The 25,630-nt window shown below is 36.8% G+C and overlaps 1 protein-coding gene across 3 annotated transcripts in view; it reads left to right on the forward strand.

Annotated features, from left to right (window-relative positions):
* Positions 1-200: 200 nt before the first annotated feature.
* The window catches only part of LOC306853166 (follistatin-related protein 5-like), a 141,814-nt gene continuing 116,384 nt past the window's right edge, over positions 201-25,630 (forward strand). The window contains exons 1-3 of one of the 3 annotated variants that reach the window (XM_079390372.1): positions 201-464; positions 20,291-20,426; positions 24,171-24,201. In XM_079390372.1, the coding sequence (XP_079246498.1) occupies positions 442-464; positions 20,291-20,426; positions 24,171-24,201 (190 nt within the window). In that variant the 5' untranslated portion in view covers positions 201-441. Of the gene's footprint in view, positions 465-20,290; positions 20,427-24,167; positions 24,202-25,630 lie in introns of all 3 variants that reach the window. The other 2 variants (XM_079390371.1, XM_079390373.1) reach the window with 2 other exon arrangements.

The following is a 25,630-nucleotide window of genomic DNA, read 5'->3' on the forward strand; positions in this document are numbered from 1 at the left end:
TGGAGGGAAGAGGACAGGACAGTCTGCACACAAACTCTGTTCATCTTTGTCAAGGACAATTCATTTAAACGGATGAGCTCAGACAAGTCGGCTGGCTGTTTCCACTCGCCGGGGTTTGCGCCGGAGCTTTTGATTGGCTGATTGTATTATTGTATGCAAATCCGGTCGGGGTTGCAGCCAGTAGGTGAAAGGCTCGCGCTGGTGTGGCTCTAGAGACCAGAGGAGCGCGAGGTGAAGCCGCTTTTCGCGGAGCTGTCCACTCCACGGGTGCTGAAACGAGGATTTCACGTCAACCGACAGTTGTTGGAGGGAATGCACAAACTCTGAGGACGCTGTACAGTTTAACCAAAACGGGATTGGATTTACTTCGCACCAGTTAACAGTGTTGTTCCAAAAGTAATTCTCGTATTTTAAAAACCTCACTCGGAAATACCTGTCTGGATGAGTTTTAGTTGGACAAACAGGTATGTTTTTCTTCTCTATGATGTACTACATATCCTCGTGTGATTTAAGATCAAACCGGATGAATTTCAGTGTGATTTAAACGCGTTCACTATATTGTTTGTGCTGGCTTTTGTAGCCTACTGGTGTGCCGTTTTTCATATGGATTAGCCTAAATGGAGAGGCAAGGTGGACAGCACTTTCGCTGTAGAGTGTGAATAATTTAGCATTTTGTGCAGTGATATTCAGCGTAGCTTGCACAACTGACTGAAGCCCAGTAACCGTGCTTGATGGAGGGTGATGAAGTTAGACGAGCTTTTCCCATCCGCCGTACCGGGGACAAGTTCAGTCGTCGGTCGATCCGATGTAAATTAATGTTGCCTCAAACGGTGCTGCGATATTCCTCGAATGAACAAAGTAAATGTTAAGCAAACGTACGGGACCCTGAGCAAAGCTCATGGCCGTTTAATTTAGCCGCAGGGTACTTAGCAAGTTGTTTTTCTTGGCACGCAAATCCTTGAGTGACACCGTGCGCGCGCGGGGGGATTATAGGTACTCTTGTTTTCCTCGTCCAGATTCAATCTGGCGGGTGTGTGTATGGCGATCGCGGGGAATTGACGTGGTTGGCTGGAGACGGGCGACAAATTGGTGTCTGTAGTGCAATTATACGGCGCCGTTCACGTAGGACGTATTCTTGCATAAAAAAAAACAGATCGAAGGAGCGCAAGGCAATGGAAAAGACGCGTTTTAAGTAGTTTAACTGATCGTTGAATCGCACCCCCGCTGTCAAATTACAACAAAGGCGGCTTTTTAACATGTGTGTGTATGAAGTGGCTGTTAGAAAATAGAGAATCCTGAAGAACGCCTCCTATGTGAACAGCTCCAACGCTTTAACCAGGTTGCAGGCTGTTCCATATAACCGTGCTATATTTCTACCAATAAATCGATATACGATCATTTTTATAGTTTCTAATGGCCATTGCAGTCAGCAACATCCAGATCATTGTATTTCTGCATTAAGGTATTTCAAGAAACTTTTTATTAATTGGTTAATGTAGAATCATTGAAGATGCAGATTGTTGTTCAGACTGATTTAGAACTCAGATTGAAGTAGAAGGATATTATCTAATTATAATTTGTGATTAAGTTGGCCATAGATAACAAAAACTATTAAAGAAACACACACACACACAAACAGGAATGTGATGTCCATGTGTCTGAATAGTTTATAAAAGATGTGTGCATCACTATAAGACTTTCCATGTTCACAAGGGCTGCCATTTTACAGATTTATTCTCGAAAATGCCCGTGTGTGTGTGGCCATCGATCAATATTACTTGTCTTCTTCCCAGTTTCTGTTTGATATGCTGTAGGTGTTATTTCCAGCATTTCTATTGTATTATGTTTATTACAGCAAGATTAGACAACAAGACCTCAAGAGACAGTATTGTAGTTGGTGCTTTGTTATTTTTATGAGATCTGAAGCCAAGTTTAGTCACATTCTCAAGCTCTCCTGTTTTGCTATTGCCTGTTAGTTTATCTTTTGCAACGAAAGATATTCCTTGAATTCACAGCCAAGCATTAATATAGAATCTGCTTTCGTAAGCGAAAGTTCAGATAAAAAAAAAAAAAACATATACAGAAAAAAATTAAAGTACAGAATAGTGGGTGGAAATGCATCGTACCACCTGCTCAGGGTATGACTGATGAGGCTCATAGTTAATGTATGAGAACTTAGTGAGGGTCAGCTACTGTATGAGTTTCCATGCTTTTCTGATCAAGTGAATCTGATGAACATCGAATTCTACATCAAATGAGTGTAGGTGCAATACTGGAACTTTTTCCATAGCGCTCAGCAGCAAAGGATTTATTGAAGGCAAAGGCTCTACATGGAACTCATACAGTGCAGAAAGTGAGAGGAACAACAAACAATTGCTTCTCCCACACACAGAGACAGTTAAACATGCATTCTCACACATATAGACACAAAAGTAAAGCTTCAGATCTGACAAACACACATTAAAAAGAACTGGATAGGCCACTAAATATGCCTCCTGAGCAAATGGCACTCAAAAGAAATCTGTAAGAGACCTAGCTAGAAAGATTGGGAAAAGAGCACTCAATGGAAATATATTAATTTACATAGAGTAAAAGCGAAAATGTACTCTAAGCTCATTTTCGGCAATGGATCTTGCTATAACGGTGTTATCCACGTTATCCTTCCTCTTTCAGTAGCAAGACCTCACCCTGACTCGTTTCTCCAACTCTCCACTTTTAGAGTTTCACCCAATTATTGTAAATTTTTCAGCAGCAGGTGGAGGATGCTGCGGTGTGCACTGATGTGATGTGTGCACTGATATAATTTGCTCACCAATGGATCCTCTGCAGTGAATGGGTGCATTCAGAATGTGTATCGCAGTTTATAAAAACATCACAATAATCCACACAATCGCTTGACAAGACATTAATTGATGGACTGGAGTAGTGTGGATTATTTGTGGATTATTGTGATGTTTTTATCAGTTGTTTGTACTCTCATTCTGACGGCACCCATTCACTGCAGATGATCCATTGTTAACGTAATGCTAAATGTATCCAAATCTGTTCTGATGAAGAAACAAACTCATCTACATCTTGAATGCCCTGATGGTGAGATTGGACTGAGAGGTACATTTTGAGCAAATTTTCATTTTTGGATGAAATATTACTTTAAAACTCGTAAATTCACCCTCATGCCCATCCAAACCTGATGACTTACTTTCTTCTGTGAAGGAAGATTTTTAGTGCCTTTGTTTGTCCATACAAGGAAAGTCAAATGTGTTGTCCTTTAAAATATTTTCTTTGTGTTCCACCATGAGGGTGCGTGAATGATGACAGGATTTTTTATTTCTGGGTGAATCTCTTTAACAGCCTTGCCAGTATTGATCATTATATGAAGCCTTAATCATTTCTTTTACTTTGAAATCAGCCACATTTTTCATTTCGATCATTACTATCCCCTTCATCATCAGCTACATTGTCAGCCACAGCTGCATCTTCATCATCATCATCACCATTATTGTCTTCATGCTTTTCTAATTTTCCGCCTTCATCACAACTCATGGAATTGTTATTGTGTGTGCATAATAGTAGTCTGAGATTTGCAGTCGTTTACTGCACTGAAAGGTACTGCACTCACACAATACAAAAAATGAAGAGGGGCAATACAAACACTCTAATTGCTTTCAATAATTAATCTCCTCAAACAACTGCCTGGCCTTTGCAGCCTCGACGTGAATAGCATCACCCCGAGATACACATTCAAATAAGAACCCAGCATTATTTTCACATAATGCCGCTGAGATGGATGTGCGAGCAAACTTTATTCCTGGTGTCTGTGGATTCCCCTGTCCATAGATATGTTCATCACAGACCTGAGTGAGTCCTACTGTTGCACTAATGAATCTTGACACTGCTCACAGATTGGACAGGTCAGTGCAATCCTCCGTGACCAGTGAATAACACAGTTCACTGGTCAGCGGACATAGAGCTATCTCATAGACCTGGCACACAAAAGGCCTTTCTGACTTGCTCTCTGTATCAATCAGCCAGCAAGAACTTTTGGGTTTAGGGCAACTTTGTGCTATATCTGGCAAGTTTGGATTGGAGTTATGGAACCCAGTTTAATAGCTCATCACTATTAGTTAATTAATAATGTTGGTTAGCCTTCAACGCTAAAATGAATTAAGGGAGTCAAATTATGGGGGTTTGTTGATTTATTTATAAATTAAGAACTTGATTATTACATGACAAATCTTCCTCAAAAAAAAAAAAACATTATATTTATATATATATATATATATATATAAATTATATTTATATTAATCGCAAAAAATATATATAATAAATATATGTATATGCATATGCTGTTTTCATTCAAATCAAAGCGTAAATAAACATAGAAGACGTATCCGTGTGGTGTTGACGACACAGAACAGCATACACAGTTTGCGTCCAGCAGATATTCTCCAAAATGGTGCTACGGTGACGTGAAGGAGACGATTTGTTGAATAAAGTCGTTATTTTTGTTTTCTTTGCGTACAAAAAGTATTCTCGTCGCTTCATAAAATTCAGATTGAACCACTGATGGCAGATGGACTAATTTGACGATTTCTTTAATACTTTTCTGGGCCTTGACAGTGTTATTTACTTGGCAGTCAATAAGACAGTCACAAGCCTCCCAGTTTTCATCCAAAATATCTTAAATTGAAGACATACAAAGCTTTTATGGGTTTAGGACGACATGGGGGTAAGTGATTAATGACACAATTTTCATTTTGGGGTGGAGTAACCTTTTAAACTAGTCTATCTGATGCATTTTGAGAGTTCAAAATTAAGAACTCCAACCCATGTTCTTAACTAAGAAAACTCAAGTCGTAAACTTAAGAGGAAGTGCGCGCTTCGCTTTGAAGTGTGCAGTGAAATAAGACTTGATGAAGGGATAAGCCACGTTGTGATTTCAGTTTTAGTTAATTTAGCAAATACTGTGCCAAAGCGTAATGGCCCAAAACACAACTTTAAAGACATTTTATGTTAGAGTAAGAAGTTTAAATATATTTTAAAAACTACACTTTTTTTGCCCAGAAGACCTATCGTTTCATATCGTCATGTGACCATGATGATATCAAGACAGTTTTGCTATCGCGATACAACGATATTGATAATACTGTTACATCCCTTATATATATATATATATATATATATATATATATATATAGATGCCATTACTCCAGTCTTCAGTGCCACATGATCCTTCAGAAATCATTTTAATATGGCAGTTTATTTTATTTGTTGTCAAAAAATAATTGTATGTACAATAATATCTGTTGTTATTTTTTTTTTTTTTTTTGGCTCTGGGCTGAAAAATCAGGCATAAATCTGTTGTTCTTTTAAATTGTCAAATCTATTATTGTGTGCAAGGCCTATGTAAACTCACTTAGGGCAACAACCCATATCTAATCAACTCGTATCTGTTGAATATAGAAAATATGAATGGGTGACTTGATTTGTGCTTGATAGGGCAGATATTTGTTTGACAGGGTGTATTCACTACATACTGGATCTCGCTTTGGGCTTGGGAGAAATTAATTAGATTGTACAACCAACGTTTTGAAGTTGAGTAGATTAAAGAACAAAGCCAAGCTTGGAAAAGCGATTTGAACTCACATAGGGAAATTGTGAGGATATTTTCAGCTTGTTCTCAGGCTTGTTCCCAGATTGGTGGGCTGGCTGTCTGATCCTGCTGATGAAGTGTGTGTGTGTTTGTGCCCACATTGCTCTAGGTGTGAGCTCTGGAGCATATCTGCACACAGACAAAAGAGCAGTCTTTGTGAAGGGGGACTGGTTTTTAAACTCTGGCCAATGAGGTTGTGTTCTTTTTGACTTCCTTTGTGTGTTTGTGTGTGTGTTTCTCACTGTGTTTATGTGTGTGTTGTGGGATACGAAGAGTCTCAGTATGACAGCCTCAGCTACCTTCCTGAGTGCAGCATTTTTAATGGATGCAGGTGCCAGTTTCACATCGTAGCATCTGTCCCAAAACACATTTACAGCTCTAGAAAGCAGTGTATCTGTTGCATAACGTAACAGAAGCTGCGCCCAGGCTCTCTGCTCTAATATCACCTCTGCTGGCTGCTAGGGTTGCATGTGTGCGTCGCATTTAATGAGTCCAGATTACTCTGTGAAAAATTCTAAGCAACAACGTCATGACATACTAAACAAGAAGCTGGGGATGCTTCCTTGCCGATCATGATTTTTTTATGACACTCACTCAGACTATGAGTAAAATAAATAACTTTACAATGCACTATTAATTGCCCAAGGGTTACCATGAAATACAGATGTTTTTAAAAATCCTTGACTGATTTTGTTCTCAAGAACTGATTGAATCAATGATCAGTGATTCTTGGCTGTCACAGTGCCACTCTTAAAAACAAAGGTTATTTATCGGCATCTGTGGTTTCATGAAGAGCCATCTATGGAACCTTTCCATTCCACAAAAGGTTCTTTGTAGTGCAAAAAAAGGTTATTTTGATTAGTAAAATGTTCTTCAAACGAAGGGAAAAAAAGTATTCTTTTAAGAACATTTCACTGATAGTTTCTTTAGCAAAATTACGAGAATAAAGTCGAAATGTTTCGAGAATACAATCAAAATTACGATACTTAAATAGTAGCAATTAAAGTTATAGGGCCAGTTTTACTAAGAGCTTGTGCCAGCACAAACCGTCTTTTGGCGTTAAAATTGTACTGTCAGGTTTTACTAAAGACGCGCAGTGACGAATTAGTGCTGAAAAGGCATGGATGCAGTTATTTTTGCATTTCCCTTTCAAATGCAAAAGTTATGCGAGGAGAGTATTCAAATGAATCACGCAACGTGTTATAATAATGTTTGCACTCGTCAAATTGGCATTTGCGCCATTATGCCCCCAAAAAACATGTCTTAAATGCTTTTGCGCTTGAAATGACTGCAATTATTGCTGCCAAGAGAAGGCACCACAGAGAACAGAGAGCGCATGATTTTTTCCACACAAGTACTGTGCTTCGCACTCTGATTCTGATTAATTTATTTTGAATGCCAGAAGAAGAAATTATCCGAACATATCGTTTGCCAAGCCATGTTATTTTTAATTTGAAAAAAAAAAATTATAATAATAATTTGCTTCAGGAAATAAAAGACGACTTTGAACCATCAACGTCACGCAATACCATGTCTATCAAAACCTCTAGCAAACCTTCATTTTTTTGGCCTCCGGTTCTTTTCAATGTACTGTGGCTTGTTTATTTCTTTATTCTTTATTTGCGACTACGCTAATTTGCACGGCGCTTGGTATATTGCGTTGGTCGATATGTAAATTAAATGTTGCATCTGTGTTCTTTACTTTGCACAGTGTTAGTAAATCACCCGCAGAAATTTCCCCTCCCATCTGTGCTGTTTTGGAATTGCGCTCTCATGCTAATTTGCCCTATTTAGTAAAACTGGCCCATAATATTTTGAGAGTATAGCCTATATTGTGCATGCAAATGACCCAGATTGGGAACACCTAGAGAAATTGAAAGTCTCAGCTTTCAAATTTTGTCAGTTTTATAGCGAAAAATACACACATATAACTTTAACGTTAATCTTGTAATTGCTACGAATTGTAATTTCGTAATTTTGACTTTATTCTCAAAATATTTTATTCTCGTAATTTTGACTTGAAATATTTTAAATATGTCAACATTATTCTCTAAATATTATGACTTCTATCTTGTAATCTTAGATTTTTTACAAATTTTTAACATATCACTAAAACACCGTCGCTTTAACACTATCAATATTAGAAACATTATCAACAGTTGTCGCACAAAGCTACTCTAAAATTTGCATTCAGAAATTGCTTTTAAATTTCACAATTGCAAAGAAACTTCAAGTAATATGGAATAAAGCATGAAATGTAATCTTTGTTTTATTACTATTTAAAGGGGTGTGTTCTGCCTCTGTTAGAGGCTCTGTACAATTTATGATAGACATTTGCATTTACCAATATTATATTTTTGTGATACTTTAAATTCTGTATAAGTTTATTTTTGCCTGCCGTTATTGTATAAGTTCTTGTGAGGACTCTTATTTTGACGGGTTTCCGCGAGTCACGCACATTAGCTAACAGAAAGCAGCAAACTCGTGACGCAGCAAGCCTTGACATGTTTGTGACACATTTAAATTAAGCCTCCTCCTTCTAAACCCTGACGAAAGCATTGGCTGTAAGTTCATTTAAATCATTAATCTGTCCAGTTTATATTGCAGAAGAGTTCAGTTTAAAGGTGATGTGATATAATCAAAGATGTTTGTGATTGCCGATCACAAATTGCACTATTGCCCTGCATTGAGAATGCTCATAACTTGCTTCTGAGTTAGCGATGTATCTGTATACATTTTACTTATTAAACTGATAAGTTTGTTACACTTTTGATAATTAATTTTCTATATTTCTTTCATTTCATTTACAGTTTTACTCAGTTCAATGGCCGCAGAGTCTGATTGTGTAAATCACACATTGGACTATTAAAGGAGCAAGGTGCTCATATCCTGGCTCTTGAACAGAGTTTGGCTTGCTGTTTATTTATATTACACGCTAGGAATGCAAAACGTATAAAGAGAACAGTACAGGGTGGTTGATTGCGATTTCACTTTTTTAACATTAGTTAGTGTGTAATGTTGCTGTTTGGGCATAAACAATATCTGCAAAGTTACAATGCTGAAAGTTCAATGTAAACGGAGATATCGTCTTTTAAATTTCTGGCAGTTTAATGCCTACAAAAATAGCTGGTAAGGGACTACAACGAGTTACTTCCTGGGGGACCCAGATAAACCCCTCCCCCGGGAACACACAGCAAAGAGGGCGAGGCCATTCTGTGCTGCTTTAGAGAAGAGGAAGAGAAAACTAGGCATGTACATATAAATCTATTCATATATGAATCAGTAGACTTGCAGTAGAGGCCGGTTTAGCAAAGCACAACACACTTTACCAGCTAACCAATCACGTATTTCTGAGGGAGGGGCTTCATAAAACCAGGAAATAATCGGGGCATTTATCAGAGAAGGGACAGAGAGGTGTGGCATAAAGGTAAATTATGTGAGAAAATAATGTTTTTTAAAAAACGAAGCATGAACACGTTTGACTGCACACCATAAACACAATCAAGCCTAGAAAAAAAACAATCAACCACCCCTTTACCTATGAAAAAAAAATTTTTACAGTGCATTTTATAATATACAATAGACTTACAATAGAAGAGTAATTTTATGGTGATGTTGTGCTTTTAGAAAATGTATTAAATGTAATTGCATGGAAAAAAGTATGGCTCATTCTTAAAAATATCATATTTTGTGTGCCATGAAAGAAAGGAAGTTATACAGGTTTGGAACGACATGAGAGTGAGTAAATTATGACAGAATTTTAATTTGGGGTGAGCTATAATTTTAAGGTCTCATTAGCCAGTTTTCTACCGAAATTACAGAAATTTTTCCGCCAGACCTGTTGCTGTCTGCCTTTCCATTGTGGTCTAAAGTACTGTGAAGATTAGGCACATAGTCTGGTGACATAGGACTGCGCATGACTGCTCCTCCCAGTCCAGGCCCGTTTTTCAATCCCAAGTACACAAAGTTCGGATTTGCGTCCTTGGTAGTTCGGACTTCGCTAGTTCGACTCGGGAGTGTGAACTCCCGGGGGCGGAACGACACAACTCCAGTAATTCTGCAAATGGAACAGCAGCATACTTCATAATGTCAGTCAGCTCACCTTGGCTACTGCGGTTTCCCTCACTGTATTTACAATAAAATGAAATATAATATCAAACAGCATTGCCTCTTTTCATTTTCATTTTAATAAAGTTATACTAATATATATATATATATATATATATATATACACACACATATTTATATATAAATGTATAAAGTTATGAAGCATAACTTTGTGCTCAGCCAAAATTATATGACCTGGAACAAATAATATATTCATGAGACCAAAGACTGCCCGTTATAGTTACCCAAAACTAATTATATCTCATGTTTAACCACTACAGAGACATCAGAGCAAGTGGCAAATGTTAGAAGGACTAGCTGAGGTGAGACTGCTCTCGTCGGGAAACATGAGCACTGAGTGCCCGGTGATTGCCTGGAGCTCACATCTCCGAAATCGGCGAAGCACATTTTCAAATAGACGCTGTCTTTATAAATAAATTGCAGATTTGAGATTTAAACAACTATATTCTCACCTGAAATACACTTAGAACTACATTTCATGACAAAAACAGTAACATTTTGAAAATTATGCGAATAAATGGTTGTTGAAATACAATGCTGCGTGAACTCAACCAATCAGCATGTTCAGCGCCCAAGTCCCACCCCCGAAAGTTCCAGACCTTTGAAAAAGTACTACCTCGTGAGCAGGGACTTTCTGAGGGGTAAATTTTTACCTGGAACTTTATTTAGATCCTGGTTCGTGTGATGGAAACACCGGCCCAAAGTCCCTAGTTCCTGGGTAAAGTACCTGCAGTACACCCTTCAAGTGAATTTAGTTAAATGCAGGTTAGGATGGATGTTTTTGGGGATGGTCTCAGTCAGAGGATACAGCGCTTCAGGGGCAGCGCGAAGCAAGAGGGCTCCCTCAGGCATGACTACTTTATGACTGTTTGGTCCTGTTGTTACGCCTCTCATCTTATTAGATTTCAAAGAGCTAGACCACACATGCTCAAAAAAGAGAGCAGAACTGTTTAGAGAAATCCTTATGCTCTGCCCAGGGGACTGCCTTACAATCTAGGCTGATTAGCATATTACCCAGCATGCTCAGAGAACTCATGTTAGTGGGTGGGGAGACTGGAAAGTGAGTCATTCAAGGTGGGAGAACCCCTATGGGAGTTATTCCAGAATGCTCATAAGTATGTTTGCACATTAATCTGCTTTTAGTCCAGCTGAACATTGACTCCAAAAGGGACAAAATGGTTTTATCAAGAGAAATAGAGATGAGATGTGAGCCCTTGTACTTTATCTGCCTTCAGCAATGTAGCACAGTTGTGATAACACAGCCAAGTCTTCTGCTGAGGATGGTGGCTCAATCGCCTCAATTCTGAATTTGATTTGAAACTTGTTTATCCTCCTGGATATGTACGTCTGTGCTGGATTTCGAGAAAGATTACCTCTAAAGAGTGATTTAGCTCTGAGCTCAATTTCCACGCAAAACTGGAGGGATTTAAGCGTCCATGTCTCTGCTCACTGTTAGACCCTTTTGAGCTGAACAAGAAAGGAAACAAGAAAAGTTACATCAAATCATAGTTCAAGTTCAGGCTTGAAAATGTTCAACCTTTTTTTTTTTTTTGGCAGACAAACAATGGCAGACGCACTCAAGTCATTTTGTTTTTGCACACAAGTTGTACTTTTTTTTAAATGTTTGCATTATACAGTGCATGCACATGATTCAAAACAGTGTTTCTCATTGAAAAATAAAATTAATTTAATTAAATTAAATAATAAATCTTTTAAAACTGGACAATGAAACCACTACTCTCTGTATATATATATATATAGAGAGAGAGAGAGAGAGAGAGAGAGAGAGAGAGTAGTGGTTTTAAAAGATTGTATATATATATATATATATATATATATATTTTTTTTTTTTTTTTTTTTTCAAATTCAGGTCCTGTGTTGGGTCACCACTTGATATCTAATATAAAATCCACTAATTTAAGATATCTTTTAATTGATATTTTCAGATGCAAAATGTTATTTCTTTGTATAAGTAAACAAAGCACAAAAAGCACACTACAATTTAATATGCAATAACAAAATGTGACACACAGATACATGCATGCACACAGTTACACATTCTCAACTTTTGACATTTCTTTATCAGTGACATTTCTTTAATACACAAAGCACTTACTAGGGGATATGCAGCGCAGCACTGTGTTCAAAGCAGGCAGCAAATCACACTTTTGTGAGTACAGTGCTGCATTGGATGAGATAGCTGAACAAAAAGATAACATGTCCATAGAAAATGATGAGCAGCAATAAATAATGCCACCTGGTACACATGAACAGTGCAGTGTTTACAGAAGTCCTGATCTCTTTTCTCATCTGTGCTCCTGCCAGCATGCGTTTGAGCTCCTGCCAGCATGCGTTTATCATCAGTTTCTAGCAGAACTTTAGGTGCAATGAATCAAGGATATTTATTGTCTATGTACCCTGGGCTGGATAAAACTTACTCTCCTCACACTAATCTGGTTAAAAAGGCAGCACGTGGTTGACCCGTCTGCCTAAACCCTGGTCATGTGATGTTTATCTGGTCACATGATGACCTCTGCATGTGAGGTTGGCTGTTTTTGCAACACTTGTGATGTGATCATCACAAGCAAAATATTTAATACATTGGTATAGATACCATCTCTTTGTTAGTGTCTTGAAATAAACTGAAAAAACCTTATTCCATTTCAATTTACACTTCATTACTCCTACTGAGGACTGTTATATTGATCATTGTAGCTGCAAGAGATGTTGCACAGAAACAGAATGAACAGATGGAAAATTAAAAATAGAGAATGACAGGCTTAAGGACTTTTCAATAGAACTTAAAGATGTAGCAAAACTCTTAAAATGTTTTGCTCACACAGATTTAGCAAAAAAATAAATGCAAAAAAAAAAAATCTATATATATACAAGCAAAGCAATGCAAAGTCTGATGCATAATTTAGACAACAACAGAGAGACGTGATGCTGCCTTGTTTCGCAAGTTTCAGAAACTTTTGACAATGAACCATTAAGCTGGAAATTAACAGGAGGACTTGAACGCAACATACTGCAAGCTATAAACAATGTTATCTTAATATAGTCATAAAGTGTCACATGTACATTTTTATCATGACAACTCTCTGAAGATTTTAGCCATGGTAATAGATATAACAATGTTAATGTATTTAGTCTTGACGGAATAGATCTGCTATGCTATGCTGACGTTTTGAAGTGAGTTTGGAGTAAAACATGTTATTAAATATGGTATTTTCACATGCTTTCAGATAGAGCAGCATTTACTACACAGAGCCGTAGTTCATTAGGATGCTATGCAAATCGCGAACAATTTCTTCGAGTTTATAATTGCGCAATTTCATTTGCGTTTTTTGTTGTTGTTTTTTTCGTAACCTGTCAGTGAACTATGGCTCTGTGTAGTAAATGCTGCTCCATCTGAAAGCACATGATGGAGATTTACTGCTGATTACAGAACCGGCTTTACTGACAAGATGTGCATGGAAATCACATTTGATTTAATCGTGCAGCCCTATTGCTGCTGCTGCTGCTGCAAGCAAGTACGGGAAATTGCTACAGTCAATGCATACGGCACTGTGTATATTTAAGACATGCTGCTGCTGCACAAATAGCATATAGGCCTAAATAACCCATGGCAGATCTATACAGGTGGAGCTGGGGAAGGTGGACGGTTTCAGATGAACTCTAAAAAGTGCGCTGCAAAATCCTCAACCCATTTAAATGTAAATCAGTAAGCTCATTGGCTGCATATGCAATGTGAACCAATCAGCATGTGCCACGTCATTTAACGTTGTGAATATCGTCAGGTACGTTAGGAACCCATCAGCCTGCGCCATTTAGAGTTTCCTGAAAGAAACTGGCATTTAGCTTTCTGTTTATACTGGTCAAAATACAAGTGTATTTAGCTACTTCCTTTTTTAATCTTATGTGCATCCTGATCATTGAGCATCCTGACACAAAATAGATCATTTGTAGCTTTCTATACAGTACTAAATGCACCTGTTTTAGCAAATGCAGGGGAGGGGAAGTGGTGTGTGGCCAAGTATGGTAACCCATACTCGGAATTTGTGCTCTGCATTTAACCCATCCAAGTTTACACTCAGTAGTGAACATACACCCAGAGCAGTGGGCAGCCATTGCTGCGGCACCCGGGGAGCAGTTGGGGGTTCGATGCCTTGCTCAAGGGTCTCACCTCAGTCGCGGTATTGAGGGTGGAGAGAGTGTTGGTTATTCACTCCCCCACCTGCAATCCCTGCCGGACCCGAGACTCGAACCCATGACCTTCGGGTTATAAGTCCAACTCTCTATCCATTAGGCCACGACTGCCCTTTAAATATAGTGGAAATATTAAATAAATTCAAAATGTTAATTGTGTTAACTTTACTAATGGTTTCTTTAAACACTTACAGACACAGAATGTGTGTGTTGTTGTTGTTCTGTGTTCTCTGGTTAGGAGTGATGTAGAAACTGGGCATCTGCTTGTCATTTGCTTTATTGCTTGTGTTTCTGATGTTTTTATGAAGGGCACTTTTATTGTACTTTTCCTTTCTGGCTTAGTATAGAAAATTACTCCTTTTTTCCTTGTAAAAACACTTGAAGAAAATAAATCACTGAATGTGTTTACTGGTGTTGTTTCTTGGCTCTTGCCTGTTCGTCTGTATAAATAGAGACATCCTGTTTTCCATAGATGGCTCTACCGTTCGACTCCTTAAGAGTTTTTAAAGTATCTATATGCTCACCAAAGCTGCATTTATTTAATTAAAAAAAATACAATTAAAGTAATGTTTTTATTATTATTATTATTTTACTAAGTAAAATAACTGTTTTGTGTTATAATATATTTTAAAATATTAATTTAATAAAAAAATAAATTAAAATCAAAAAATTCTCATCAGACTCACTCTTGTTTTGAATTTGCATATTTTGATCTGTGTTTAATTATTATATTACTGTTGCTGAAAACATTCTGTTGTAAAACTGATGAATAAATAATGTAGCTGAAGACTTAATAGCATTATATACAGTATATATATATAGATAGATATATAGATATATCATTTATATAGCTTTACAACTTCTATAAAGAAAATACTTTATAGGAGTGGTTTTATGAGCAGTGCAGATGTTCATAAACACATTTGAATCTCCCAGGTCAGCTGGAGGGCTGAAGTGAAAGATCCCTGATCATTTTTGGCTTCAAGCAATACATGCTGTCATTCATAGTCTTTTCTTATCAAAAATAATTAAAATATAAAGAATATTTCATAACGTTGCATGACTTTTTATGGATTTAGTTCCAAATTTGAAAAAGGCCAAAGCTTAATGAGAGGGAAATTATTCTGTCATTTTCTCAACCTCATGTTGTTTTAAAACTTTTTTTTTCTACTGTGGAACAAAAAAGAAGATATTATGAAACTGTGTTTTTGACAATGCAAGTAAAACCAATGTGATTCAATATACCACTCTGAAGTCCTAAATATCTTCTTTTGTGTTGCACAGATGAAAGTTTCCCTTTAATTGAATCAGCAGTTATATAAACTATAAACCAGAAATGCTTAGTGGTGGATGAGGGTTTGCAGGGTTTCAATTTGTGAGGTGACATTTAAACACTGACAGAAGTTTAATGATATTGAAACAAAGCTGGAGAGAGATATTTTGCGTGACCTTTAGGACACTCATGAGGTTTAACAATATTGCAGGCAAATTCTGTCAGTCTTTTTTTTCAACACAGGCCACTTTATACAGTCCACTATAATTAGAAGTTCTTCTGACAGTTTACACAATGACAGAAAAGTCACATTGACACAAATGGCCAACATCTGTCACTACCCACAGCCCAACGGTTTGACAGATTGCAAAATATAGGCGAGATTTCACAGGGTTTAGTTTGTGGACCATTTCCAGACGTTAACAGTCACTGTCACTTCTCTCAACATGGCATAAACAGTTGCATCTCAAATCCTCAGGATGAGACACAGGAGGGAGCAAGACTGCTGTAAGATCTAGGTTGTGTTCCTATACAAAGAAAGTGCAGTGTTTCACTGTTACAATTTGCTGAGAGCATAATATTGCAGCTTCCAGGGGTGTAGGAACAATTATGAATATTAATAAGGTGAATGGCTCATCAATATTAATAAGATAGCATGATATTCGTCAGCTAACTGATTTGCTGAAAAGCAAGTAAAAGGATGCCAATTCAATAAATTTATAAGATTATAAATAGGGCCAAAAATAACATAGATATGAACATAACACTCTAGAGAATAAAAACAGCCATAGAACGTTAACAAAGTAACTTTTGAAAAAGACAGGCCCATGGTCAGTTTAGTGTGATTTTGAAAAGACCATTTCGACTGAACACATATTTGCACACATAATCCCAACACATTTTTTTTTCTTCTTCCCTAAAGTAAACAGCGGTATGTACAGTAAGTGGTAATAGAATGGTGTGTTATTGTTGTAGCTGCCAGCCATGAAACTCAGTAACCAGACCTTTGGGACAGCTGTACAGTTTTAAGCGAACAATGAAATAGGTCTGTTGTGTAATTCTTGAACTTATGTCTACACTATCTCTTTTTCAGTGTGTAATACAAAACTTTAAGCACGTTTTGCAGCCCTGCATGTTTTAGTCACAATTCACAGTTCAATTAGTTAGAGCTTTTTCCCACACAGGAGAGGAGCAAATAGGTGCAAATACTGCTGCCCACTTGGTGTAGATGTGCATCATTGTCAGGCGATTGAATGCATATAAATGCTGAAGAGCCAACAGGACATATGTGGTCACCACCTGCAGAAGGACTTTCCTGCCAGAGGTGACAGCGATGTTGTTGGTCAAGATGTAGGCCAGGTGTTTTTAGCCCCCTAAGGCAGTGGAGATTTTGTGCCTTTTTTACAGAGGAAGAGAGGTTTTTTATGTTGCAAGAGTTGACATTTGTGTCTTTCTACACAAATGTTCTACACAAATCCCCTGATGGAAATGTGATTGAAAACTGTGTGGGATGCATACTATGTGTTCCACTTCAAATTCTGGCCAAGAAATGTTATTTTATTTAGCTTTCATTATTGTTTTCTGTAAAAACAATAGTAAACAAATTAATTAATTAATTAACAAATAAATAAATACATACATAATAATACATTTTTGTAGTTGTTGAGCCACTTTGGAAACTTTGTCAAGCTTGATAATCTGGTATAGTCTATATGTTTTGGATGACTAAGAATTAAGTACAGTTTATTGCAGAGGGCAACATAAATTGTAACTACAAAGACTAGAAATGCCAGTGTCACAGATCGGCCAGGCTCAATCACCAGTCAATCACAGCGTACTCTCTCACCTGAATTCTAATCACCTGCACCTGCATGTCATCAATGGCAATCATCCCGCATTCCTCAAACTCATACCTCACAACACTCCAGTGTCCGGTCTCGTTCCTACGAAGAGGACTACTATAGTGATCATATCTCTATGCTTGATACATACCGTCTTGTTTACTTGTGTTCCATTCCAAGTGTGTCTTCCAACGATCCCAAGTCTGTCAGCTCCCGAGTCTCGTCCTGGTCCACTGTGTTGGTGAGGTGTGCAGTTACTCCTGTTCCGTGTCTCCTGTTTGGAAAAAGATATTCAAGTTACCATCCCTCTTGAACACCGAAGAATCCTTGAATCATCACTTACCTAATTCATTCCACCACCTCAAGTCTGTCAATAAAACCCGTTCACATTACGTCACTCAGTCTGTGTCCTACTTCTGTAACAGCCAGTGTTGTCAACACAATATACCGTAGTTTTACTTTATTTTATTTTTTCTATTTTTTATTTCTATTTTGTATTTTTCTGTAAAAATAGCATTAGTTGAATCTCTTGTGTAAATTTTAACTACAAAGACTACAATGACAGTGCCATTGTTGCCAACACAGCATTATTTCTATTTTATGTTGTTTTATTTAATTGTATCTTATTATTCTTCTGTAAAAATAACATTTGTTGACTCTTTCATTTCCGTGAATTCTAACTACAAAGACTATAACTGTCTGCAATGCCACCACTGCCAACACAGCATTATTTCTCTAGCTTTGATTCATTTTATTTTTTATTTTATTTTATTTTCATACAATACACTACAACCACTACAAAATTATTTTTTTAGTTTTATATTATTTATTTACTTTTTAATTCACAATATTTTTTTATTTATTTTTTTTCTGTGAAAATAGCATTTGTTGACTCTCACTCATTTCCTGTATATACTGTCATTTTTTGTAGTTGATAAGCCCATTTGGAAACTTTTACAACTTTGTAGTTCTTACAAGTTGTAGTCTTAGTAATTCTAGTATGTTCTAATATGTTTTGTATGATGAATAATTAAGTACACTTTGTTGTAGAAGGCGGCATAAATTGTAACTGCAAAGACTACAAATTGCCAACACAGCATTATTACTATAGTCTGCCAGAGCATGGGGGTGTACCGAGAGACGGAAATGGAGAATGGTTCAGAAGATCATGCTCTGAATGCATGGCAGCACTGATCAGTAAACAATCACAACTGCTATGGCTGTGGGTAAGTACAGTACAGTTTAGATGCAATAGCGGACACTCGCACCGCTCTGCCTGCCGGGAGACTGTCACATGATAATCTATTGTGAACATTGTGAGTGATAGACATCCCTCATTTGAAAGTCAATGCCAAGACACTTGGCATAGATGTGGCATAGACGATTTATGGCCACCTGATAAAGTTATGATGACTGTCCCTATAGGTGGTTGCACAGCGTTCAATCTTCCTTCTTCATGCGCTCTCTCTCTTTGGCATACAGACAGCGTGAAATATGACAGTCATGCATGTCGAGATTGAAATAAAAGCACTGATGGGTAGCACAGGTTTGCATTAAGAGTGCTTGCTCATTTCTTGGGCCAGTCATGTGCCTTACTTCAAACCAATGATGTGAAATATGGAGGGTCTTTGACCAGCTCAATGAAAGGAATCTCTTCTGAATTCCTTTTTCTGAAATTCAATGCCATGTCATTCTAAACTATTGTTTCCATTCCGAATTCCCAAACTTCTGCAGGACATCACTCTCACACAGAGATTACCCTGAGGTCTGAGATGAAGGGGGCCTCGGAGTACATGTATATATTTTATGTTTATGAATTCGGTTTGTTGCTTCATTGCTTTCTCTGACAGAACCACTCAAGGGACTCCATGCTCCAAAGTTTTTTGCATTGAAATACTGCAGAAGTGGCACTTTTGTGTTTTGTGAAAAATATATTTTGAGTCAAGTCACCTTTATTTATATAGCGCTTTATGAAATACATATTGTTTCAAAGCATCTTTACAGTAATAAACATAAAATAACAGAATCAATTATGCATACTTCGTAAAATATGAGGCAAATCCAAATTCTGCTTTATAGCATCTCTAACAAGATGATAGCAGTTAAATATCAGTCAATTTTGGTTTACTAACAGTGACAATATTACAAAAGTCATTATTTTGAGATAGATTTGTCATACAGGGCAGGGGGATTCAAAAATTTTAGATGCCACAGATCCCTACATTTTATCTTAAATTATTACTTTTTTCTAATCCCTATAATACTGAAATACTATTTTCTAATCACTATAATACTGAAATACTAATTGATTTATTTATTTTAAGCAATTTTATTATATTTTAATTTATATATTTTAATACGATTTGTATCATGTGTTTACTTTAATCAATTTTATTTATGAATTTTGTTAATATTGAATTTTTTTGTGATTAATTAAATTGTTTATTTCTTTCAGTCTTTTTTGTCAATTTTATTGATCGATTTATTTAATTTAATCAATATTTTGTGAATTTATTTTTGTTTATTTTAATCTATTTTTATTTATTTATTTTAATCAATTTTTTTTGTTTAATTATTTTTTTAAATCAAGTTTTGAATTTATTGACTTGTTTTATTTATTATTATTATTATTTATTAACATCTTTACCAGTTTATTTATTTAGTTAGTTAGTTAGTTTAAACATATATATTATTTATTTATTAGGTTGGTTTGTTTGTTGGTTTGTTCATTTGTTTTTTGAAACACTGTTTTTCTCCATGGATACACTATTGCTCTCCAAACCCCAGTTTGAAAACCACTTATAAAGGGGATGAAAAAGTCTCATATCAGGACTGAATCTAAATGCTACCTTGATATGAATGCCTGACTTAAAAAGAACTGCAATCAAATGCGTTCACCGTCAGCCCGGTAATATATTGATCCTTTTTCTTAGCTTTATCTTTATTTCCTCATGGTGCTCATTATTCTTTAATTGATTCAAATTAGATTTAATCTTGCCATTGAGTGTGGGCTTCTTATTGAAAGCATTAGTTTAAACCCACAGTAGATCGGCATCCTCCTTTGTCTGCTCTAATTAGCACAGCTGTGATGCATTGTTTGTTTCAAAAGGCTTTAAATGCTCCGCTTGACTTAACCTACACAGGTTGTTGTTTATTTGTGTATTCACGTCTTTTATTTTATTACAGGAGGGTAATGAGAAGCTCCAGGGGATGGTGGGCAGTTGTCCTGCTCTGGGGGGCAGCGCTGATCGCAGAGGCACGTCCCGGCAAAGAAGGATTTACCCCGATGGCGTATCGACCTCTCGTCAGATTCCGTCACAAGGTATCGATCTTTCCGATTTCATTAGCCATCCATTTACAAGAGGAGACTCTGTGTGGCCGCTTATGATGCTAATTACTGTGGAAATCCGCATCGCATTGAGCGCTTCTGGTTTGATTATTGTCAAAGGACGATTCATTACTCTTCCTCCGCTCCTGAGCCGAATATCAGAGATGCGTAATAATATTTTGATTTAAAAGTGTTGGATCTTTCGCTATGGACATTTCGAACTGCAGGCGAAAACTCCTGCTCTGCTGACATCACAATGAAACAACTCAGTGTGATTGTGTAATTGAATATTTATTGACTGGCCGTTGCAGTGAGCTTTTTGGACACACACAGTCAGATACCAGCAATTGAGGCGTAATGCTGCTCTAACAAGCTCCACTGCTTCTCTCTCCTCTTTTTCCTTCATCATCTCCATGAGCGAACGTTCATATTATGTAATAGATCAATTAAACTCTGGGTGGGAGGGAGGGCACTGACAGAACAGGGACCCATGGGAGCACTTTCCTTTTATATCTGTATAAACAGCTGAGCAGGGGTCACAAAAAGTGTTGTCCCTTTAACAACACTTTATTTTTTATTTACTTTATTTTTCAGTTACCTGAAACACTTTTGGTGTTTTCACGCTAAACCTTTGGTGCAAACCTGAGTCCGTTTGACATTTGACATGAGAGAATCTGCTTGAACAGGTACATGAGTCAGTACTGATGACGTAAATTCACATTTTCTTTTGCGTTATGCATGGTTCTCATAATTGCTTGCCTTCAATTAAATTATCTTTGGCGAGCATCTTGCATTCTTAGCATCTCTTGCAATACGTCTGTAGCGCTCAAACAGACAAACTGAAGTGCCTTTGTGTGCGTATTAAGTTTTGCTGGTATATCCAAAGCGACAAGCACTTCAATAAAATGTTGAAACTGGTGTATTCTCCTCATACATTGTTACAGTAAACTGCTTGCATTAGGGAATTACTGTTGGAGGTGACGCAATCGTACCAACGTCCAGACCAACAGGAACAATGTGGAAAGAACCAAGCACTTCAACCAAATGTGAAAACAACCTGAGAGGAAAAGCACACGCTAGCTTTTTGAAATGTCTGAACTGTTATCATTTCAGACAGTTAGTATTGTCGTGCTATCAAAATATTCAATTTATGCATGTGGTTTGGTGTTAATTATTAGATCATTAGAATTTGACAGATGGCATAGGCAGATATGCAGTGTTTTATAGATGATGGAATTCCTGTGAATTTGGAATTCATTGTTTGTGACTGATAATAGAGAGTTAATAGCATCATGTCAGCTAGTTAAATGTATTTGTCTCATGTGCAGTGCAATTTAAGTATGTGAAAGTATTTAAGTATGTTGGTATGTGAAAACAATGGGTTTAAAAATATTTCTTATGTGTAATAGTATTATTACAGCAATTCTTATTCAACAATATTATTTTTAAACATTAAACATGTGCAACTCTAAAAAGAGTGGAGTTCAGTCTTAATGTGACCCAGTAAAATAAGTAGCAAATCACCACTACCATTGTTGTTACAAATGTGGTTGAAGTGCAGAGTTAACCTTAACATTAATTCTCTGAAGGTAACCATGAACATCCCACTCCACTCAAGTATCAGTGTTGTTTGCTAATGCTCACAACCCACAACTCGTGTAGACATTAATTTAATAAAGTTAGAAAATATGAATGAAGATGCCCTCCGCTCTTTTCCCTCTGTATGCAATGCTAATGCTGTCACATACATCATAAGGCCTAAATAGTTGAAATTGCACACTATGGGAACACGTAGTTACCAAATTTCCTGCAGTAACTTCCTTATCAGACCACAATGTGTGAAAATCCATTAAGTGCAAAGCACAAACAACTTCCAGTCTTTGATAAGAATGTATTTGATGGCACAGGCCAGAAGCAATTATTTTTCTTATACTTATTATTATGCTTAATGGTCATATTATGCATGAATCATATATCAAGGGTCATATTTAGTCAATGTGTGTGGTCATTCCAGAGTTTTCCAGCAATGTGAATCCATAAAGATGACTGGCAACAGACGTAGCATGCCTGCATTTCAAATGGGTTAGGACTGCGGGCTTGAGCCTGTTTTTTTCTGGCACTGTCACAGAGATAAGCAGTGACTCCATTAGCTTTCCCTCAACTCGGCCTGCTTCAATCATCATGAGTAATTCAGCTTATAGTATGAAGCTTTGTCCTGCTCTGCAAAAGCCAATCTCCTGTCAAAGCCAAAGGTTTAATGCACCATATCCCCACCCTTCCTCTACCTCTACTCAGATTATGGCCCAAATTTTGCTCCGCCCCACATTTAGACCAATCAAAAAACTAGATGGTTGAGTGACAGATGGCACACGTGTAAGATAAAGCAAAGGGGCAGGGTCTTAAAGGATCTTATTATAGCCGTAATTTCATTTCTGTAGTTCAGTTGCGTAATTGATGTACAATTGATTCCAGGAAGATAATCTATTCTCCGAGCCTCAAAAGTCTTCAGAGTGGAATGAATGAGCTGTTACTCTGAACTAAATGCTCTCTCAGCTTTTGCATGAATGTGAGTTTAAGATAACATGAATGAATAACTGTTCAGAGCTATTATACTCATTCCTTGGTATGCTGAATGAAAAAATAACCTCTGTATACTTAGGTTTTTTAATAAGACCTGCAAGGTCTGCTAAGAAAAAGAGAAAAATGTAGAGAGAAATGTTGGTGACACATGTACAATTCCAATACACTGTGACACAAGCTAAAACACATGGCAAAGGTCCTGTGGTGAAACTGTCTCTGAGGCTAGCACAGGAAGGGGAGGGGCTTGCAGCAAGTTTGTTTTCATTTTGGACAGATTGGACAAATGGCTTGAGTCTTTGGAAAACAATGCGAGAAAGCCTGTAATTTGCTGCTTCATGGTAATCTCTCAGAATTAAAATCTCACCAATTATCCATCTTCTAGATTCTAGATCATTGTGTAAATCTATTTATACCAAGACCAATTACTGATAGATTTACTGATTACTGATTTTGATGCTCAAGTAAAACATTTCTCCTTATAGACACTGCAATAAAGCAGTATATATCATTTAGTGGCAGTGTATAACACTTTATGTACACATCAACTTTCATTGTATGGAAAAGAGCAACTTGGAAATTCTCATCTCATGTTCAAAAATGTCATGAGTAAACGCTGACCAAGTTTTCATTTTTGGGTCGGCTATTACTTTTGAGCTTCTGGCTTAGAATTTTGTTACACTTTTTGTTTTATTTTTCATCCTATGACACTTTTGTATTTCTTCCTTAGAAGCAAAATGACAGCTAACATTAACATTTCCCATTTGTCTCTTTAATGGTGGAATACGGCATCCTTTAACCTTTAGAAATAGACTCATTGAGAGACTGCCATACTCTGGCTGGTCTGAATGAATTAATCATTTAACTCACACTGACAAATATTTCAGGCACCAACATTTTGAAAGAATATTTAGACTTTGCTATGGCAATATGGCCTAGGAATTATATATATCATACTTTTAAAAGAAATGAAGGAGCAGCAGTCATTTAAAATTACAATGTAATTTTCTGTAGAAGTAAAACAGCAATCAGATGTATTTGGGGTGTGTACTAAGCCATCCAATATTCAGTATGTAGACATCTGTGGCCAGGACTCTATTCATATACTTTACTGTGAATGTATTGTAAGTATTGTTTTTCTCTCTGTTCTTGTTCCAGCAGGATGGGATCTCAGAGAACTTACGCATTAAAGGTATGTACAAACCCTACTTCTCTCATTTCCTTTTACACCCTCAAATATGCATTAACAAAAAGGTCCAATCATGGTCTTATCAGGACTTGTTACAGTAGTGTGTAGGACATGTTCCATGCTAGTGTTGTGGTATTTAAAGTACTTTCTTTAGAGGGTTTTTGAACTGATAACATTAGGTATTTGATGAGCTCAGAATGTATGAGGCATAATGAACACATGGGGTTTCTCTTTTTTTACTCTGGCTTTTATATGTCTGGATTTATGCAAGAATGAGGAACTACTGCAATTTTAGAGATTGTATATTATTAATTCATGCCACACAAAAAAATGTATCATTAGACTGTTCCTTATATAAAAAATAGTACCCTTATTTAAAAAAATAATGTTTTTTCTCGCCTGGTGTGCCAAGTGACTGCCACTGGTGCCCTTGAACAAAAAATGGTGCATGGTGGCAGTATTTGAACTGAATGCATGTTTATTTTTGTGGAGCAATATTGGGTACTCAAGCGAGCCTTATATAGCCGCGTTAATTATCATGGTAGTAAACCGTCTGTGGTTTAAGGTGTAAATCACATGTTGGCTATTGCCCAGCAGTCATCTGTAATTAAGATGGCACAAGAGTTAGCCAGATGATGCCAAGAACCTACAGAGAGCGCTGAGATGTGAAAAATCCATCTCGCTCCTCAGACTCTGTGTGAGGTGAAATCCCACCATAAATTTGATCTCAGGTCAGCTCAAAGGTGCTTGTGTTAGCAGCTCCTTTGGCTACAGGTAATATAATCAGACTTTAATAGAGAAGCAGACTGTATTACTGCAGAAGGTCAAAGCTGAGTTGGCATTGTGATAAAAGACAGGATCTCACTTATCTACAACTGTTCAATCAAATGGATGCTCTCTGTCTTTGTCTTCTCCGCATTTTAGAGTCAGCATGAAATTAAATTAATCCTAGTTACTTTCTTAATGCATGTTTTTGGTATTATTGTGAGCATTAATCTCTGCTTGTTATTAAAAATGTTCTTCATAATTTTGAATCAAGTCTCTCTTCCTCTAAAACAACATTAGACTGCTGTTGGATAATGATGGTCAACAGCCTAATAGATAATTAGTCAATATTTTTGCAACCTAACATTATTCATCCAATAAGTTTAGATGGAGAAAATTGAATACCCGGCCACCTATTTTTCTCATAATTTAAGTAAAATGGGTTGCAAACAAGAATTCACAGTGACTTTTATGCTTAGTAAATTGTAAAAAAGGATTTTTCAAAATTGTAAAGATTATTAAAACATGATTTACAACAAAACATCAGTCTTTCTACTTCCAACTTTACCAGCAGTTTCTGATTGCATGTTTGAGTAAAACTGTAAATCCTGCACCGATTTTGTTTTTCTGTGTATGTACTACGTACATTTTTGACACATTGAAAATC

This window comes from Barbus barbus (genome assembly GCF_936440315.1).
Source record: "Barbus barbus genome assembly, chromosome: 33".
Classification (NCBI taxonomy): Eukaryota; Metazoa; Chordata; class Actinopteri; order Cypriniformes; family Cyprinidae; genus Barbus; species Barbus barbus.